General features: G+C 39.9%; 1 protein-coding gene across 14 annotated transcripts in view; it reads right to left on the bottom strand.

Moving 5' to 3' along the window:
• Positions 1-22,045, bottom strand: part of UBA3 (ubiquitin like modifier activating enzyme 3) — a 35,494-nt gene that overhangs the window by 4,699 nt on the left and 8,750 nt on the right. For 6 of the 14 annotated variants that reach the window (XM_002713305.6, XM_089305923.1, XM_089305925.1 and 3 more), the window contains 6 exons: positions 17,671-17,751; positions 7,267-7,310; positions 6,349-6,413; positions 5,891-6,046; positions 4,014-4,116; positions 3,733-3,846 (listed from right to left, as the gene is read on the bottom strand). In XM_002713305.6, coding sequence (XP_002713351.1) covers positions 3,733-3,846; positions 4,014-4,116; positions 5,891-6,046; positions 6,349-6,413; positions 7,267-7,310; positions 17,671-17,751 — 563 coding nt within the window. Of the gene's footprint in view, positions 1-3,732; positions 3,847-4,013; positions 4,117-5,890; positions 6,047-6,348; positions 6,414-7,266; positions 7,311-10,419; positions 10,446-17,670; positions 17,752-22,045 lie in introns of all 14 variants that reach the window. The other 8 variants (XM_008260916.5, XM_089305927.1, XM_070050613.2 and 5 more) reach the window with 3 other exon arrangements.

Here is a 22,045-nt window from a genome sequence, read left to right as displayed (position 1 = left end):
TCCCCTGCTACTTATGTGGCAGACCTGGATTGAGCTCCCAGCTCCTGGCTTCAGTCCTGACCAGGGCTGGCCAGTGTAGGCATTTGGGGAGTGAACCAGCAGATTGAAGCTCCCTCTCTCTGCCTTTCAAATCAACAATTATTTAAAAAAAAAAAAAATACATGCACACACACACACAAAAGCACCCCTAAAACCGTCAATTCTATAATAGAGATACAGCTTTGCAATGGTTTATGTGGAGAAAACATCCAGATTTTTGTAGAACATCAAAGAATCAAAAGTATAACATCAATGTAAACAGAAAAACAACTAAAAATCTTGTCCTTTAAGACTGTGTTAATGATGAGAAGCAAACTGTCTAAATAAGATCAATTCCAGAGTGCTGCATACTAGCCTAGACAATCAGGAAAAGTATGGATAACTGGACTATCCTCAAGAAAACAATACAAGGCTGACTTGAAGCCGTATTGCCTACCAAAGAGTTAAGGGAACAAGAGAGATTTATAGCAGTGATAAACATTTGGAAGGAATAAAGTGGAGAGTAAGAAAATATCCCTGCCCTTGCAGAACAAATATTTGCTGGGCACAGGGGAAGGACAGAAAATGAATGAAGATGAATGAAGAACAAGTAAAAATAAGTTCTGGAAGAATAACAAGTCATGGGACTGAGTTCCCAGGTAGAGCTGGAGAGGGCATACCTTAAGATGGAACAGTCCATGAAGAACCTGAAGAAAGACCATTGTAGTCTGAACGAGCTAAAGACCAGGCCAGAGTGCCTGCAGCATAGCTGGGGACAGGGGATTAAACAGAATGGGAGACTCCGGCAAGAAATAGATGAAGCGATATCTTACAGACCAGAGAGAACAGTTTAAAGGTTTTTTTTCTAATTACAGTGGGTTGGGGTCATGGGGAGGAGGCCAATAGCCTTGAAGTCTGCACACTGGCATGAACTGAGATTTATATCCTCAGCCTCTCCCCTTTGGCCCTGGAGAGACTTCTAGTTTCACAGAATGAACTGACCTCACAAGAGGAGTCTTCAAAAAGTTCACTGGAAGATCTCTTTCTCTTTCAAATAAATCTCTTTCTCTTTTCAAATAAATTAAAAATATTTGTTTATTTGAAATGCAGAGTTACAAAGAGAAGTAGAGACAGAGAGAGGTCTTCCATCCACTGGTTCACTCCCCAAATGGCTGCAACAGCTGGAGCTGAGCCAATCTGAAGCCAGGAGCCAGGGGCTTCTTCCAGGTCTCTCACATGTGTGCAGGGGCCCAAGGACTTGGGCCATCCCCCGCTGCTTTCCCAGGCCATAGCAGAGAGCTAGATCCTAAGTGGAGCAGCCAGGACTTGAACCGGTGCCCATATGGGATGCCGGTGCTTCAGGCCAGGGTTTTAACAAGCTGTGTCACAGCGCTGGCCTCTTAAAATAAGTCTTTTAAAATTTTTTAAAACTATGCATGGATTTCAAGAGGTTTCTTCACCAAACTAAATTATACTTTTTTTTTTTTTTTTTTGGACAGGCAGAGTAGACAGTGAGAGAGAGACAGAGAGAAAGGTCTTCCTTTTGCCGTTGGTTCACCCTCCAATGGCCGCCATGGCCGGCGCGCTGCAGCCAGCGCACAGAGCTGATCCGAAGTCAGGAGCCAGGTGCTTCTCCTGGTCTCCCATGGGGTGCAGGGCCCACGCACCTGGGCCATCCTCCACTGCACTCCCGGGCCACAGCAGAGAGCTGGCCTGGAAGAGGGGCAACCGGGACAGAATCCGGCGCCCTGAACGGGACTAGAACCCGGTGTGCCGGCGCCGCAAGGCGGAGGATTAGCCTAGTGAGCCGCGGCGCCGGCCCTAAATTATACTTTTAATTCCATTTTCCACAAATTTTCTACAGTACCTTCATATGCTTTTTTTTTTTTTTAATTTTTTGGGGGAAGGCAGTGGTGAAAGGGTTAAGCTGCCACTTGAGAGGCCTGCATCACAATATCAGAGTGAATGATTTAAGTCCGAACTATGTCATGCTTCCAATCCAGCTTGCTGCTAATGCACCTGGGAAGCAGGGGATAACAGCTAATCTATTTAGATTCCCGTCAAGCACACAGGAGACCTGGTTGTAGTTCTGGCTCCTGGCTTTGGCCTGGCCTACTCTTGGCTTTTGGAGACATTTGGGGAGTGACTCTATAGATGGAAGATATCTCTTACTCTGTCTCTCCCTGTCATTCTGCCTTTCAAATAAATAATTTAAAAAAATGAAAGAAATTTTAAAAAAGAAAGTTTTATCTCCAGAGCAGCTGGAACACAAGAAATTTAGAAAATCAAACTGAAAGGCGCTGAGAGGCTTTCTGTAAGCATGTGCGCTTCCTCCCAGACTGACCACCTCCTCTGGCCAGTCCCTGGAAAGAGCACATGCAGCTGCCTCTAACAGACTTGGGTTTCTTCATCACTGATACGGGGGCCTTTACTCAGACTCAGAGGTACATTAGAGTCTACAACGAAATGAACCAGGATTAGTGACAACCACATCTGCAAATGTTGTATTCTGATTTGGGGGGTGGGGGACCTTACCTTTTTCTAGTTCTTAATTAGTTTTCTGCTATTGGATTCCTGAATCATATGAGGTTTTAATATCCACTTTCTCTAGAGATGCAACTTCACCTTTCTCTTCTTAACACTCGTCTTAATTTTTGGTTCTGTGAATGACAGTATGTTCTACTTGGGTCATCTCTATTCCTGATGATCCCTTTCTTCATAAACAACACACAGCTTTCAGTCTGTATAACCTGTTTTAAGTTTTTCCATCCAGTATCCAAACCCTACTCCTTTAACTCCTTCTTTAAAATTTGATTTGTTGAGGGGGCTTCTTGACTAAAATTGCTCACTCAAATAACACAGGATGGGGCCACCACTGTGGCTTAGCGGGTAAAGCCACTGCCTGCAGTGCCAGCATCCCATATGGGCACAACTTGCGTCTTGGCTGCTCCACTTCCGATCCAGTTCTCTGCTGTGGCCTGGGAAAGAAGTGGAAGATGGCCCAAATCCTTGGGCCCCAGCACCTGCATGGAAGACCCAGAAGAAGCTCCTGGATCCTGGCGCAGGTCCAGCTGTTGCAGCCAACTGGGTAGAGAACCAGTGGCTGGAAGACCCCTCTTTTTCTCTGCCTCTTTTCTCTCTGTGTAACTCTGACTTTCAAATAAATAAATAAAATCTTAAAAAAAAAAAAAAAAAAAAAGGAAGAAAGAAAACAGGATGATGTGAAACACCCGAAGGGTAAGAAAGCATATGTGACAAGTGAGCCAGATCCTCTGAAGAATGCCACTTTGATTTTATTTTGCTTACAGCTAATTGTGACTAGGCTCTCTTCTTTGAAGGTTACTACTTGAAAAGGAATTATATTTTGTACCAGGACAACACTCAGACCAAACTAAAGATTTCTATTCCCAAGAGGTGATGAATTCTTCAGTGAAAGATAAATTAGTTGGTTTGACTTGGAAGATTTAGGGCCTATTCCAATCTTAAGGTACCAAGATAATGAGTTTATCAAATTCTCCCTAGGTGAGAAGCATGGACTCTACTGAACTTGACTCCCTCCTGCTTTTGGGGTACCTGTAATTCCCATGGTACCTTTACTGAACCTTAAATGGATGGTGCTATCTAAATCGCTTATCAATTACTCCCTCCAAAGCATCCCGGGCCTAACAAAAAGGACCACCTCAAATCATAATTCATGACAAGTCACTAACTTACCTTGAGTGAGTCTATATGTGACACCCCTAATATTATACTGTGATGCTCTCTCTAAGGACTTTTGGAAAATCCACTGAATATGTTCAGGATCATCTCCATCTAATGGAATTCCTTCTGATAAGAAAAAAAAAAAAGGAAGAAGAATCAGCAGAGAATGACACAAGTATGTAATCAGAAAGCAATTTGTTTCTTAATAAAATTGTCCATATGGAAAGTATAAAAAATTATATTTTATATAATTCTAAATTCTATATTATTAAATTAGGTAATTATTAAATTACCTCCAAAAGGCTGTTCCTTAGGCCACTGCAACATCCTTACATACTCAATACAGTGCTCTGGTAGCCGGGGCATAGATGCAATGGTGCACATGGGAAAATTAACCTAAAATCACAGTTTATACTTTTTTTAGTGAATTTTAAATGATAAATTATTTTAAAATGTAAGTTATGATTTAGTTTGTAACTGTTTCTTATAATTCATCTCAGCCCTCCACTCACCTAAGCAAAATACTGTGTAATATTAACAATACCTCTAAAACTAATAGGGAGAAGCTAACTCATTTCACTTTGGTTGACCTCCTTATAAAGTTTTGCCCTACATTTTTTAAACTTTGTTAGAACATGAGAAAACAAGTGCTACATAGATTGTCAAATGTGAATACTTTGTTAGGTCAACTAGACATTTAGATATAAAGGTATGAAACAAACAAACACAAAAGCATATTCAGAGTTAAATCAATTCTAAATAAATATTCATAAAATTGCTTACACTTATCAAAATTTCAACTGTCCTTTACAATGGTTATATAAATTCAGGAGCTCCATCTTTAGAAGGGTCAGTCTCACCCTTGTATCTTATCTCCTCTAAAATACATTTCAAGATCCCCAGGGGTTGCCTGAACCTGCAGACAGTAACAAACCCTACATGTGTTCTATTTTTGTCCTTAAACATACCCATGATCATTTAATATATAAGTCAGACCCAGTAAAACAACAATAACTAATAAAGTAATATAATTTTAATACACTATATAAAAATATGTGAATGTGGTATCTCTCTCTCCAAATATCTTATTGCATTGAACATCTTGGCAATCTCGGCATGCAATCTTTTATCATCCTTTAAAAAGTTGAAAACTTTTGGGCCGGTGCCACGGCTCACTAGGCTAATCCTCCACCTGCGGCGCTGGCACACCAGGTTCTAGTCCCAGTTGGGGCGCAGGATTCTGTCCTGGTTGCTCCTCTTCCAGTCCAGCTCTCTGCTGTGGCCCGGAAGGGCAATGGAGGATGGCCCAAGTGCTTGGGCCCTGCATCCACATGGGAGACCAGGAAGAAGCATCTGGCTCCTGGCTTCAGATCAGCACAGCACGCCGGCCATAGCGGCCATTTGTGGGGTGAACCAACGGAAGGAAGACCTTTCTCTCTGTCTCTCTCTCACTGTCTAACTCTGCCTATTAAAAAAAAAAAAAAAGAAAGAAAGAAAAAAAGTTGAAAACTTTCACCTATACAATTAAAGGATGTAGTCTCAGAGGATAGCTTCTCTGTGGCATATCCAAACCACTGTCATCACTGCTCCTAAACTTTGGGACCAGTATTAAGTAAAATAAGGGTTACCTGAACACAAGTGCTATGCTACCTCAACAGTCTATCTGACAACCAAGAAGGCAGTCTCCACGGCATGGATAAGCTGGATAAAATGCCTGTCCTTGATGAGACAGAACAGGACTGGTGGGACAAAGAAGGATGGTGCAAGATTTCATCATGCTACTGAGAATGGTAGATAATTTAAAACCTACGAAATATTTATTTCTGGAATTTTCACAAAATATTTTCAAACCATGGCTAACCAAGGATAACTAAAGTATTTAACATCAAAATGCAGAAAAAGGGGATAGTTTGTGGCTGATAAACAAATAGATTATACCTATATCTTGACACATAGCTTTGTGTTTCCCCTTGATCTCTACTCAAGGAAAAACTTAATACAAATGAGGTATAAAAGCATATTTTCCTCATATTTTATTACCTTTCTCCTTTGTATAATTTTAAAAACATGGTTACCCCCAATTAAAACCTAAATATCAACTAGACTTAAGAACTCAACTCTCCTCTCACCATGAAATACTGTAACATGAGTGAGGTGGTTTTCTGATTACCTGTGGTGGATAAAGTTCCAGCGTACATTCAATACAAGCAGTCATTCCAGGCAGAATCACGCGGGCATTTCCTTTAAAGCCTTCTGTCCCCCCATCTATCAAAGGGATGATGGAGCTTGGATCTAACACACCATCTTCATAATTCAGAAGAGATATCTAGGAAAATAATTTGAAGGATTTAAAAGGAGAAGGTGATGAGAATTTTAAAAAAGGAGCATGCTTACAATTCTGAATCAGCTGTGGTAGTGAGCTCTAATATATGAAATCAAGAAATTATAATGTCAACAATTTGTATCCTCACATGAAAAACCAATGACTGGCAATAACTAATGAAGTTTATTTAACTCAAAATTAAATAAACTCTCTATTTAGAAACACAGAATATGCAATTCTAATTTCTGTACATCAAGAGCAGCAGCAACAAGTTCAGAGAGGCATAATAACACTTAAGTCTTTACCAGCATGCCATTTATCCATCTTCTGGCTATAATGGAGTCCAGTCCACAAACAATAATATGAAATTCTAAGAGAAAAAAATACATAAGCTTAATCTAAAAGGACAGTTGCATAAGGATTTATCAACTAAGTTCATCGCCTATAACAAAGACACCACTCTGCTGGGAGGATGTGGACAGATGGGAGGTTGTGTGTGGAGAGTGGGAAGAGGCTGTGTGTGGGGAAGGTTGTGTATGTGTGAGGACAGGGGATTCTAGAAGAACTCTATACTTCCTACTCCTTTTTCTGTGAGCCTAATACTGTTCTAAAAAAAGTTTTAAATTTGCACAAAATAATTCACTAAGAAATAAACTTGTACTTATTATAAACATACACATAGAGCTCCTTATCCTTTAGTAATTCTTATTCAGGTCAGCACAGAAAAACACAGCTAGAGATCTCAATTAAGAACTAAAACAGTGAGGCCAGCGCTGTGGCATAGCGGGTAAAGCTGCTGCCTGTGGCGCCAGCATCCCATATGGGCACTGGTTCAAGTCCCGACTACTCCACTTCCAATCCAGCTCTCTGCCATGGCCTGGGAAAACAGTAGAGGATGGCCCAAGTTCTTGGTCCTGGCTTTGGATTGGCCCAGCTCTGGCCATTGCGGCCATCTGGGGAGTGAACCAGCGAATATAAGACCTCTTTCTCTCTCTCCCTCTTTGCCTCTCTAACTCTACCTTTCAAATAAATAAATAAATAAATCTTTAAAAAAAATAAGAACTAAAGCAAGAGGATCTTCTTTTCACTCAGTCAACAGTCTCACTGAAAGGCCAATAAAGAGAGAGAAGCCACTGAAAAACTAAGCCTTTTTAAAAAAGTAGCTAGAAACCAAAAAACTATAATAATTTAATAAATATTTCATTTCAAGTGGAACAACTTACGTCGATAGAAAGTGTCACTGAAGTCTTGAATCTTGTTGAAATGTCTGAGCAAAAGTAAAGGAACTTAAGCTGCTAAATTTTTAATTTCTCAAATGAATTTAACAATGCCACAAGGAACACACTAAAATGTGTATTTAAAACAAGAAATAATCAATGTTAAGCAGAATACAAAGCATTCTGAAAAGATGAATGCAACTACTCTCTGACAAAAACTTTCTACAACTCTTCCTCTACTCAAGTTTTTCTCATCCCTTATATCATATTTATGTGTTATGACACACACTTCTTTTCAGTTTCCACATAAAATCATAAGCCCCAGGAAAGCAGAATGTGTTCTCAATCATCAGCACCACAAAGAAACACGGTTTGCTTAGTGAAAGGAATAAACACCTTACAATTCCCATTTAAGTAATTTTAAGTTACTGGAAAGCTAATTTTAAGAAAACTACATGGGGCCAGCGCCATGGCGCAGTAGATTAATCTTCCGCCTGCAGCACCAGCATCCCATATGGGCGCTGGTTCAAGTCCCGACTGCTCCTCTTCCAATCCAGCTCTCTGCTGTGGCCTGGGAAAGTAGTAGAAGATGGCCCAAGTGCTTGGGCCCCTGCACCCATGTGGGAGACTGGGAAAAAGCACCTGGCACCGGGCTCCTGGCTTCGGATCGGCGCAGCTCCGGCTGTTGCAGCCATTTGGGGAGTAAACCAACGGAAAGAAGAACTCTGTCTCTCCCTCTCACTGTATGTAACTCTACCTCTCAAATAAATAAAATAAATAAAATCTTAAAAAAAAATGACAGAAAATTTCAAGAGCGTTTTTAGTGCTTATGATTTTATTATTGACGGTTTTCTTTAGGGGGTATGCAATGAGTTATTGTTTTGGCTGCCCTCACTTAACTCAGTTTGCAAGTCTCTCTTTTTACCCTATCAGATCCTACAACCAGTTCTTCCTGTGCCTGCAGGGTACAAAAAGAACCCCATTCAAAACTGGCTGTGACTCTCATACTTTTCTCAGATGTCCACCTAGCCTATCAAGTGTACTCTCTTCATTATCTTTCTTCATTAAACTTGCCGACTTTGCTTACCAACAAACAAACAAAAAAACAAAAACAAGAAAACAAAATTGGCTGTGGGTATAGACCAAACTTAAGCACTTAACTTTTTTTTAAAAGATATTATTTACTGTGGCCCGTGTTGTGGCACAGAGGGTAAAGCTGCCACCTATGATGCTGGTTTTCCATATGGACACTGGTGCAAGTCCCAGCTGCTCCATTTCTGATCCAGCTACTTGCTAATAGCCTGGACAAAGCAGCAGAGGATCTCTGTCTATCCCTCTCTGTAACTCTGACTTTCAAAATAAATAAATAAATCTTAGGTCAGGAGTCAGGAACTCCATCCAGGTCTACCATGTAGGTAGCAGGAGCCCAAGCATTTGGGCTATCTTATGCTGCTTTCCCACGTGTTGATCAGAAGTAGAGATTCGAACCAGTGTTCCAATATGGGGTGCAAGAGGCAGCTTAGCTCTCTATGCCAGCTCCATACTTAATGTTTTAATAGCACATTTATGGAAAAAAAAATGGTTTAATATCTCTAATGAAGCAATTTTAGTAATACATACATCATACTGCTTCTCTAAATTTAAAAAGTCTTTTCTACATTTTTCAAAAGCAGTATGATGAAAAGAGGGACAATATAAAATGCTTGCTCCATATTTTTTAATTATTGCCTACAGATAAAGCTGTAAAAAAAAATAACTTCTAGTTCTCACCCATGCCAGACCTCTATTCCTTTCAAACGCTAGGCAAGCAGCATACGTAAGCCAAAGCTAGAGTATGGTTAAAAGAACAAACAAGGGGCAGGCACTGTGGCACAGTGAGCTAAGCTACCACTTGTGAGTGATGGCATTACATGAGAGTGCAAGTTTACACCGCAGCGTCTCCACTTCTGATCTAGCTTCCTGTGAGGTGGCAGATGATGGCTCAACTGACCGAGTTCCTATCCCATGTGGGATACTTAGGATAAGAGTTCTGGGTTCCTTGCTGGGGGAATTTTGGGAGTAAACCAATAGATGGAAGGTCTCTTTCTCTGTCATTCTTTCAAGTAGATGAAAATAAACAAGCATTAAGAAAAACAATGAACATTGGAGAAATGGAAAAAAAGAAGCAAACACTGGGAACCAACAGCAAGACTAAGAAATTCCATCTCTTGGATTTCCATAAAATACCCAAAACAGGGGCCAGCGCTGTGGCGTAGCGGATAAAGCCACCACCTGCGATGCCGGCATCCCATATGGGTGCTTGCTTTCTGCCTCTGCCTCTCATTAACTCTTTCAAATAAATATATAAATCTTTTAAAAAAATACCCAAAATACTCATAAATAATGGGGATAAAAGAATGAGTATTGTCCTCCACTACATTTTCCTTTTTCATACAAAAGATTTGCATTTTTAAAGTTTTAATTTTAAAATCATATAGACTCAAAAAATTGCAGAGGCAATATGGACCTTTTATAGTCATATCTTAAATAACTATTATACATTATCAAAACCAGAACAAAATACTGTGTATGGGGCTCTGTCACTTAAACATGGAGTAGATTTGTGTAACCACTGCCCTAACCAAGATCTTCAATTCTTTTTTTTTTTTAAAGATTTATTTATTTTATTTGAAAGGGAGGATTAAAGAGAAAGGGAGAGACAGAATTAAAGAGACAGACTGATAGAGAAGGATCTCCTATCTTTTGGTTCACTCCCCTGATGGCCGCAATTACCAGGGTTGGGCCAGGCTGAAGCCAGGAGCTTCTTCCAGGTCTCCCACATGGGTGGCAGGGGCCCAAACACTTGAGCCATCTTCCATTGCTTTTCCCAGGCCATTAGCAGGAAGCTGGATCAGAAGAGAAGTAGCCAGGACATGAACCAGAACCCATATGGCAGCTTTACCCACTATACCACAACAGCCCCCCGATCCTCAACTATTCTATCATCACAATGACCTCTCTCTTGCTAACATTTTATAGTCACAGCAGTTCTCAACCACAGGCCAGATCCCTGGCAACCATTAATCTGTTCCCCATCTCTATAATTTTGTCATTTCAAGAATGTTATATAAATGGAATCATGCAGCACACAGCTTTTTGAGAGTGTTATTTTTCACTCACCATAATGCCCTTGAGATCCAGGCAGGCTGTTGCATGTGACATTAGTTATTTATCAGGAACATTCCATGATATGGGTGACCACATATATTTTTAAAGGGGCTTTACTATTGGTTTTTAGTCTTCTTATTTAATTGAGAGGCAGATACATATAAACAAATAAAGAGAGCTCCATCTGCTGGTTCACTCCCCAAATGCCTGGGCCAGGCATCAGCTTGGAGCTGAGAACTCAATCTGGGTCTCCCATGAGAGTGGTAGGGGATCTAACTGGAGCCATTACCTACTGTCTTCCATTTAACAGGAAGCTGGAATTGGTAGCACAGCCAGGATCCAAAACCAGGCACACTGATATGGGATGCAGGGTGTCCTAAACAGCTCTTAACTTCTGCCTCACTGTATGTCCAACAATTCATACACTGAGAGAGCTTGGATTATTTCCAGTTTGGGCCTACCATAAATAAAAATGCTGTGAATACTGGTTCCTACCAGTATTTATGTAGACCTAACTGTTCATTTCTTTGGTATAAATATTCAGGAGTAAAATGATAAGGTTGCAAGGTAAGGGATTGGTAAGTAGGATTGCTTATATCTTTAAGAAATAAACTATTTTAGATATGGCTGTATCATTTGACATTCCTATCAGAAATGTACTTAGTCTTCAAAAAGTTCATGGAAAATGCAAATTATGAATACAGCATACACAAATTTCCAATTTTTGCACCAACATCATTTAATTCCATTTGCCTATGAACTTTTTGCAGTACCCCTGTTTGAGTGATCAAATTTTTTCTGTATCTTCAGCGCATTTCATATTGTCACTATCTCCTACTTCAGCTAAACAGGTGTGAAGTTGTACCTCATAGTCTTAATTTCATACTGAAAATCTTTTTGTTTTTTTTTCTTCACTGAACAACTTTCTATGTAAATTTTTTTTTCAATGTGCATTTTACCATCTGTTTTAGCAAAATACCCCATCACATCTTCATTTTCTAACTGGACTGGTTCATTGTGGAGTTTTGAGGGCTTTTTTATGTATCCTAGACATAAGTCTTATGCCAAATACTTTACAAGTATTTTCTCCAGTCTGTATGTAGCTTGTCTTTTCATCTCCTTTACAAGGGTCATTGACAGAGCAAAAGTTTTAATTTGATGAAATCACATTTATCATTATTTTTCTTCTACAGGTCATACTTTTGATGTAGTCTATTGTCTCTTCACTAATCTCTAGGTTCCAAATATCCTCTACTTCTTAATGTTTTTAAAAATATTTATTTATTTGAAAGCCAAAGTGAGAGCGACCAATCTTCCATTGGCTGGTTTACTGCCCAAATTCTTACAGCATCCAGATCTAGGCCAGACTGAAGCCAGGGGCCAGGAACCCCATCCAGGTCTTCCATTCAGATGGCAGGAACCGAGTACTTGGGCACATTAGCCGGAAGCTGGAATAGAAGCCCAGAATAGCTGAGACTTAATCCAAGCACTCCAATATTGGATGTAGGTATCCCAAATCACAGCTTAACCCACATGGCAAAACCCCACCCACATCATCTACTTTTTAAAAGAGAGACTGAAAGAGGTCCCATTCACTGGTTCACAGACCAAATGCCCACAGGAGATGAGGGCCTAGGCTGTTGGACAGCCAGGAGAAGGGAACTCAACCTAGGTTTTCCACGGAGGCAGCAAGACCCAATCACTTGAGCCATCACTGCTGCCTCCCAAACTGGCATCAGGAGCTGGAACCCGGTACTTCAATCTGGTACTCAGGCACCTTAACCACTGGGCTAAGTTCACACCCCTTCAAGATCTGGATTACCTCTTAAAGTTTTTTAGCTTTACATTTTATAACTTGTGCATAGGGTCCATTTTGAGTTAATTTTTGTAGAAGATGTGAAGTTTAGGTCAAGCCTTATTTTTTGGCCTATGGATATCCAATTGCTCCAGTACAATTTGTTGAAGAAACTATCCTTCCCCCACTAAATTGATTTTACATCTTTGTCAAAAATCAATTGGCCATAGTTGCATGGGGCCATTTCTGGCTTTTCTAGAATGTTCCACCAATCTATTTTTCTGTGACAATACCATAGAGTCTTGATTATTGTAGTTATGTAAGTAAATCTACAACTTGGATACTGATTCCACCTACTTTATTCTTTTCCAAAATCATCTTAGAATTCCTTTGCCTTTCCATATAAATTAGAGTAATCTTATTTCTAACAACAAAAAAAAATTACTAAGATTTTGATAAAAACATGCATACAAATTTGGATAGAAGTGACGTTTTCATTATATTGATTCTTTCAATCCTTGAACAGGCAATATCTTTCCATTATTCAGATCTTTCTTTTATCAGCATTTGTAGTTTCAGTATTTATCTTACTAGATTTACATCTATTTCTCTTTTTGAGCAGTTGTTAATGGCATTTTATTTGAAAGTACAGTTTCTACGTTTGCTATATATAGAAATAAACTATACAGAGAAATAAACTTGATTTCTCTACGTTGATTTGGTATTCTGTAGGATTTCCTACAAAGAAATCCCATATTCTAATTTTCCAAAAAATATCAAGTTACCAAGGTCTAAATTCACATAATAGAGCATGAATACTTTAAAAATATTATTTCACAGGACCAGCACTGTGGTGTAGCAGGTAAAGCCATGCTTGCAACAACAGTAGCCCATATGGAGCCTGTATGCTCCACTTCTGATCCAGCTCCTTGGTAACAGCCAGAGAAAACAGTGGAAGATGGTTCAAGTACTTGGGCCCCAGCACCTACATGGGAGACCTGGAAGAAGCTCCTGGCTCCAGCCTTTGGCCTGGCCTAGCTCCGGCCATTGCAGCCACCTGGGGGCTGAAACAGCAAATGGAAAATCTGTGTCTCTCCCTTTCTCTCTGTAACTCTGCTTTTCAAATAAATAAGTATTATTTCTCCTCTGCTTCCTGGTTCAACATGTGACTGTTCCTCCATACCTGCTCCACCACGGCCAACCTCCATCAGATGAGACTAATGGGGTCACCTGATTCTAAACTATGAGATTCCAAACTAATCATTAGCATCAACAATCCAAGGTTAACCCAATAGCCAAGGCCAGGATGAATGAGAAATGCCAGCTAAGGAAATAAGAAATGCCCACAGATTAAGGACCATTTTGCCTTATTTCTTGCTTCTGTGACAGGGAACTCCTCATGCCTCCATTGGAAGGCCTTGACCAGTGACTTTCATTGGCCCCTCTTGGGTCTGGGACATGGTGAGAGTAATGAGAGATCATGGATCTCTTAGTCCAGATCTGCATCCAAGGATATGCCTGGCTCTGATGGGTCTGCTCTTTCACCAGGGATCTGGATGAAGCACTTGGTACTCCTCTTTTCTGGGAACATATACCCTTAGAAAGATGCACACTAAAAAACAAGAATCAAAGCCTGGCCAGCTTAAACATATTTATGAAAATAATATTGTAGCACAGGAGGTTTAGCTGCTATCTGCTGTAATGCCGGCACTCCATATGAGTGACAGCTCACATTCCAGCTGCCCCACCTCTGATCCTGCTCCCTGCTAATGTGCCTGGGAAAGCAAAAGAAAACAGCTCAAGTACCTGGGCCCCTGACACCCACATGGGAGACCTGGATGGAGTTTCAGGCTCCTGACTTTGGCTTCACGAAACCCCTATTGTGTTGCCATCTGGGGACTGAACCAGCAGATGGAAGATCAACCTCTGTCTCTCCCCCATCTCTGTAACCCTTTCAAATAAATTTTTAAAATTAAAAAAAAAACAAACAAACAAACAAAAAAAAACTATTTGAAATTTCTCCTGTCCCCGAGACAGGACATAAAAAAATGTAGCTTGAGTCACTGACCTTGTGAACATTCCATTCTTTTTTTTTTTTTTTTTTAACAGGCAGAGTGGACAGTGAGAGGCAGAGAGAAAAGTCCTCCTTTACCATTGGTTCACCCTCCAATGGCCACTGCGGCCGCCACACCGTGCTGATCCGAAGCCAGGAGCTAGGTGCTTCCTCCTCGTCTCCCATGTGGGTGCAGGGCCCAAGCACTTGGGCCATCCTCCACTGCACTCCCGGGCCACAGCAGAGAGCTGGACTGGAAGAGGGGCAACCGGGACAGAATCCGGCACCCCAACCGGGGCTAGAACCCAGTGTGCCGGCACCGCAGGTGGAGGATTAGCCTATTGAGCCGCGGCGCCGGCCGTGAACATTCCATTCTAAGCAGCCAAAAAGGACCAGTTTGGGAGACAGGCATTGTGTGTGTGGTACAGCAGGTCAAGCCACCGACTAGATGCACACATCCAAATTAATATGTTGGTTCAAGTCCCAGCTTCAGACCCAGGTCCTTGTCAACACATCTTGGGAGGCAGCAGATAGCTCAAGTGCTTAGGTACCTGCTGCCACCCACGTGAAGACCCAAATAGAGTTCCTGGCTATAAGCTTCAGCCTGGCCTATCTTAGCTGTTGTGTTCCTTTGGGAATGAACTAGCACATGGAAGATCTCCCTTTTCTCTCTTCTCTGTCATTCAAAGGATGAATTTTTTTAAAAAAGTTTATTTTTAAAAAGGAGAGGAGAAATTTGATGATTCTTGTCTTGCTTTTTTTTCTTCTATAGCAATCAAGTGTGATCCAGATTTACTACTGTGGGAACAGTAACATCAACAGCAATAATAACAATTTGCACTTATTTTTAACTATTTCAGCTATAATAATATTACTTGACTGTGACTATTTTAAAAATTATTGGGACAGATGGTGTGGAGCAGTGATTAAGACACCATTTGGGGGCCAATGCTGTGGCACAGTGGGTGAAGCTGCCACCTACAGTGATGGCATCCCATATGCGTGCAGGTTCAAGGCCCAGCCACTCCACTTCCAATCCAGCTCTCTGCTATGGCCTGGGAAAGCAGTGAAAGATGGCACAAGTCCTTGGGCCTCTGAACCTGTGTGGGAGACCCGGAAGACGTTCCTGGCTCCTGGCTTTGTGTCATATCAGCTCAGCTCTGGCTGTTGCGGCCACTTACAGAATGAACCAGTGGATGGAAGATCTCTCTTTCTGCCTCCCTGTAACTCTTTCAAATAAATAAGTAATCTCAAAAAAAAAAAAAAAAAAAAAAAAAAAAAAAGCATCCCAAAAGAGTGCTGGGTTTAAGTCTCAGCTCCACTTGTGATTCATGCTTCCTGCTAATGTGCACTCTGGGAAGCAGCACATGACATGAAAGACGGCTCAAGTACTTGGGTCCCTGCCACCACACCACGTCAGAGACCTCAACAGATTCAAGGCTCCCGACTTTGACCTAGCCCAGTCCTGGCTACTACAAGCATTTGGGAAGTCAAACAGTGGATAGAAGATGTATCTCTGTCTTTTTCTCTTTGCCTTTCAAATTAACAAAATTATTATTATTATTTTTTAAAGATTTTATTTATTTACATGAAGGGCAGAGAGAGAGAAAGAGAGAGAGAGAGAGAGAGAGAGATCTTCCATCCACTGGTTCACTCACCAAATGGCCACAATGGCCGGCGCTGGGCAGATCTGAAGTCAGGAACCAGGAGCTTCCTCCAGGTCCCCGACATGGGTACAGGGGCCCAAACACTTGGGCCATCATCCACTGCTTTCCCAGGCACATCAGCAGGAAGATGGATCAGACATGGAGCAGTTGGGACTTGAATCAGAGCCCATATGGGATGCCGGCACTGCAGGCGGCGGCTTTACCCGCTATGCCACAGCACCGGCCCAAAAAATTATTTAAAAACATATTTCTTGAAAAATAAAATTTTTAACATGCCCTACATTAGACTAAAAACAACTGTCTACTCTGTGTGCTACTATGAGAGACTCAAATACTAACTGAATTCAGCCTCAGAAACTTATAGTCTAGTATAAGAAATATGTAATTTGACACAAAAATTAAGCACAATGCAAAATAAATGTAGTTATGACAAAGGCTATATAAGTTTAATTTAAAAAAATCACAGCAGGGGCTAGTGTTGTGGCACAGCAGGTAAAGCCACCATCTGCAACGCCCGCATCCCATATGGGCACTGGTTCGTGTCCCAGCAGTTCCACTTCTGATCCAGATCCCTGCTAATGGCCTAGGAAAAACAGCAGAAGATGGCCCAAGTGTTTGGGCCCCTGCCACAGATGAGGAAGACTTGGATGAAGCTCCTGGCTCCTGGTTTTGGCCTGGCCCAGAACTGGCCATTGCAGCCATCTGCAGAGTAAAATCAGCAGATGGAAGATGTCTCCACCACTCTCTATCTCTCCCTTTCTGTAACTCTGATTTTCCAAGTAAATTTAAAAACTTTAAAAAAATAAAAATATAAAAAACAAAAATCAGAGCAAAAAATTATGTAAGTATAAAAAGATTAAAAGGATATTAAACAAAATGTTACCAGTAGTTATTTTAGAAATAAGGTTCCTGTTGGATTTTTCTTCTTTCTGTATTCTCTGTCGCATATCTCTTTTATAGTAAATAAAAAAAGTTAGGGCAGGTGTTTTGATGCAGTGGGCTAAGCCACCACTTAGGACAATTAAATCTCATATTGCGGGCCGGCACTGTGGCAGAGTGAGTGAAGCTGCTGCCTGCTGTGCCAGTATCCCATATGGGTGCCAGTTTGAGTCCTGGCTGCTCCACTTCCAATCCAGCTCTCTGCTGTGGCCTGGGAAAGTAGTAGAAGGCCCAAGTCCTTGGTCTCCTCCACCCATGTGGGAGACCTGGAATACATTCCTGGCTCCTGGCTTCAGATCGGCTCAACTCCAGTGGTTGCGGCCATTTGGGGAGTGAACCATCAGATGGAAGACTTCTCTGTCTCTCTCTGCCTCTTCCACTCTGTAACTTCTCCTTTCAAATAAATAAACTAGAAAAAAAAAAAAGAAAAGAAAAAGAAATCCCATATTGAAGTGCTGATTTGAGTCTTGGTTCCTCCATTTCAGGAAAAGCTTCCAGCTAATACATCCTGGGAGGCAGCAGATGATGGCTCAAGTGCTTGGGTCCCTGTCATCCAGATGAGAGACCCAGATGGAGTTATAAGCTTCCAGTTTTAGTCTGGTCCAGTCCTGACTCTTAAGAGCATTTGAAGAGTCAACTAGCAGATGGAAAATCAGTCTCTCTCTCTCTCTCTCTCTCTCTCTCTCTCTCTCTCTCTCTGTCACTCTGTCTTTCAGGTAAATGAAAATAAAGTAACACTGAAAGAATGAAGGATCTTAAAAAAAGAAAGCTTTAAAATACTAAGTATTTTTTTTTTTCCAAAAGGATACGGAACTACATTGCAATTAGGAACTCTGTCATTTAGAAATTCTGCAGCAACTTCAGCCTTAGGTCTTCCAACATCTTTAGGCCTACAAGAAAAATATTTAAGTTATTTCATCATATAAATCTGGGTAACTATATAGTTTCTTTTCTTTTTTGGTGGGGAGGGAGGAAAAAAAATACATTTATTAGTTAAGACAACCACACAAAACAATGCTAAAAAGTGGACTGTCTTTTAAAACTTAACATAAATAGGCAAAATTTTTCCAGAGACCCAATCATTTCCATAGGTGTTTACAAATTAAAAGGCTCAAGTTAAGACATTAAAAAACAAATATGTAATAAAATGCTCCAACTTATCTGGAAAGCTTCCAAGTTAAAAATCTTGAATTTGACTAACCATGCCCTTGAAAATCACTCAGTATTCAATGAGAGGCTGAAATCAGTGTTCAAGATATTAATCCTAGAAATACCACTCCCCATGTCCCAGCCCCACCCCCAACATATTCTGCTGTACACTTTTTAAGATTTCTCTCATGGCAAACACACATACACTAGAACCTGAAAAGATATTCTGACCTACTATTCCCCATCATTGAAATAAATGATCAGAAAGTTAGGTAGGCAAGCCAAAGCTATCCCCTGGATCCTTCTGGTTATAAACGTATGCCGAAACTAACATGAAGACTTGTGTTCACTGTGCTTTTTGGTTTTGTTCCTCCTGGTTAACCACTGATTCTGATGAGGTTTTTTCCCCTGAGTATGGAAAGACCTTTAGAAATCCTTGAATTATTGGAAAGATATTCATGATTGCCAGTGTGACCTGAACTAGGAGCTTCAGAAGCCTGAGAAGACCAGGCTTTACAAGTAAACTGCACTGAGAACTTGGTGCAAACAGCATCAAACTCAAATGCAGCTCTTGGCTAAGTATCTTAAAGTGTAGCCTCTTTTCAACACAAACATAAATCCATAGTGAATTTATAGAATATTTAGAAGTACTATCTTTATCTAAGTACTCTGTATATCAGTAATAACTTTTGATGAATAATTATTTTACCCTATCAGTCAAAAGCTGATGACGACCCAAACTATCACAACAAATTTAATTGACTATTTCTTAGGTAAAAACATGAACAGTACTTTTCCCCTCCCAATTAAAGCATAATAATGGCAAGTTTCCTAGCCACTTTCTACTGTGATATTTCCCGGTGCAAAAAATTATCCCAAACTTAGAGCCTTTTCGGTATCTACTTCCTCTGAACTCCAGAACCTCAGAGTATTAGTTACTATGTGGGTCTTTGCTGACACATACACAGCAAAATTCATTTTAGGGAGAAGGAAATTTTATTTATCTTCTTCCTGTGTGTGCTGATCATTTAGAAAAAGGTGAAGTTGCAACTACATATTTAAACAGGGAATAATTTCAAAGAAATTACCTAAAATTGTGAATGTTAACCACATTTTTAAATAACTAGAAATATAAAGCCTCAAAAGATCACTCCTAGACAACAACCATAGATAGGAATGGAAATAGATCCACCTTCCAAACTTTGTATATATTATATTTTCTTTCCTGATGGGAATAAGTCACTCCTTCATGGATACACAGTTAGTGCTTCATTATTACTCATTTTTATAACACAAGTCTTAGTATATACATGCTTATCATACCTACTAGACCATTAGCAGGTGAAACAAAATGATTATACAATTTCTTACTCTGTATTCCTTCATCAATAGCACAGAGTAAAAAGCTTAAAACTAAATGAAAATAAAAAACCAAATGTGCTCATTAGAGATATTTCATTTAAAACTGGACTTTCAAAGAAAAACACTCCAAGAAGTCAGTTTTTCTTTCTTCCAATATAAAACTATTATTTTTTATTCAAATCTGCTAAGAACTTTATGCTCACTTTGTCTTAACTTGCATATAAAAGACCCTGCTACAAATGAGAGAACCTGATTTCAGTAATACTTTAACTATTCTGCACAGAAATCTCTTAAGTTCTATAAAGGGGATAAAATAGATTTCCAAGACTCATTTTGTTATGTATTTTAAACAGAATTCCTGCATGATTTCTGTGGAAACTGCTAGATTACTATTACCATACTAGGACAATCAGAATGCTCAGCCTAAAGTATCTTGAATAAAATGGCCTTTCACACACATCACCCTTGCAGGACACCGTGCCTATATTACTTTAACTGTGAAAGCAAATATCTCCCTTGGGAGTTACTCTTACATTAAATGAGGTAATACAAAGAGATGCAAAAGTGTTTAATACCTCAGATATACTCAATAAATTTTAACTATCAACAATAGATTCTACCAGTTTTAGCCATAAATTAAGGCTAGAAGCAATCAATTCAACGGTGTCTTTTTATAATAGTATTCATACACTAAAAATTTGTCAGACTAGAAAGGGCCCACAAACTTTTCAATAGACAAAGAAAATTTCTAGAGTTTAACTCGACTTAGTTTAATCCATCCTTCAGTCTCTTGCAGATGTTCCACAAGATAAAATAGAGTTTTTATGCTTATTCAAATTGAATGTTCTTTTTCTGCTATCTCAACCTTATCCTGCTTACTCAGGACTATCAGATCTTTTTGTTAGTACCCTAATAATTAGAGAGAAAAAAATTATTCACATCTACATTCTTTGCCTAACAAATACATTTTCATTTAAGCTACAAAAACCCCTGATTACATACTAAAATTCATGCACAATACTTTCCTAAGGCCTGCACTTATGATCTACTTCCAGTTTTTAAAGTCATTTTTAACAAAGCATTCCTTGATATTTTCTGTTATTTCATGTATATGTAAGGTAAGTATTCCTCTTCTGTTTTCATTTCTATTGGTCCTAGGTTTTCTCTCCTTAATGCTCCACTTTCTTTTCCCTTGTTTAAAACTCTAATCTTCTCACAATTTCTTTGCTCTAGAGTCATCATTCAAATTTTGGCTCACAACTCCTTAATACAAGGGTACTTCAAAAAGCTTGCTGAAAATGGAGCTGAAAGGCTAGTTTATTTTGGCACATACATACAATAAGTCTTCAAATCTTCAAACAGCTCTTGGAAAATGTTATTAAAAATATGCATGAATTTCAACATTTGGGGCATCAAAATAACTTATTATTTTTTGGTTTTAATTAGAGACAGAGACAGAGAGAACACAGCACGCTCCCGCCTGTTCCCAAAGGTCACAGCAGCCACGGCTGGGCTGAACTAAAGCTAGGAGCTGAGAATTCAAGCAGGGTCTCCCATGTGGGTGATATGGACCCAACCACTTGAGCCATCACCTGCTGCCTCCTGAGGCCACATTAGCAGGAAGTTGGAACCAGGAGCTAGAGTTGGTCATTGAACCCAGACACTTCAATACGGGATGGGGGCATCTTAAACACTAGGTTAAAAGCCCACCCTATAATAAACTCATCTTTTATAATTCCATTTTTCCACAAACATTTTGAAGTTCCCTTGAATACCTCACAAGGGTCTATAGTCCAGCTACTATTCTCTTGTGAAATCAACAGGAGAAAAAGAGATGTACTCCATGTATTCAGGCATGATCACCCTGAGAGTACAAAAAATAATACATACCTTTGGAAGGAGACTTCTTTAAAAAAAAAAAAAAAAAAAAAAAAACTGCTTTCTACTTTGCCAGAACATCCAAAATTTTATTTAAATGAAAGTGGTAGTCTTAATTTTCAAATAAAATTGGTATTATCCTCGCCATAGTTTCTTTTTTCTCTAATTTATTTTTTAAGGAATACAATTTCATTAAGTACAACTTTAGGAATATAGTTATTCTTCCCACCATACCTGTCCTCCTACTCACATTCCCAGCTCTCCTCCTCCTTCCTCTCCCCTGGCCAGTCCCATTCTCCATTAAGATTTTCAATTAACTTAACACAGAAGACCAACTCAGTATATACTAAGTAAGGATTTCAACAGTTTGCATGCGTGCGCACGTGCACACACACACACACAAACTGAAAACTAGTTTTACAGTTAACTCTCATAATATAGCTCATTGAGGTCAGAGGTCCTGCTTGGGGAGTTAGTGCACAGCGACTCCTGTTGTTAATTTAACAATTAACACTCTTATGTATGACGTCAGTGACTGCCTGAGGCTCTTGACATGATCTGCCTAGGCTATGGAAGCCTTTTGAGTCCACAAACTCTGTCAGTATTTAGACAAGGCCATAAGCAAAGTGGAAGTTGTCTCCTCCTTTTAGAGAAAAGTACATCCTTCTTTGATGGCCACTTCTTTCTGCTAGGGTCTCACTCACAGAGATCCTTCATGTAGAACATTTTTGCCACCATAGTTTCTACTTACTAAACTTCAATATACTCAAATTCAAATGACAATGAGAGTTAAAA

Source organism: Oryctolagus cuniculus, chromosome 10 (assembly GCF_051225735.1).
Source record: "Oryctolagus cuniculus isolate XC-2025 breed Fujian yellow rabbit chromosome 10, ASM5122573v1, whole genome shotgun sequence".
NCBI classification, from domain to species: domain Eukaryota; kingdom Metazoa; phylum Chordata; class Mammalia; order Lagomorpha; family Leporidae; genus Oryctolagus; species Oryctolagus cuniculus.
This window is presented reverse-complemented; position numbering and strand designations above follow the sequence as displayed.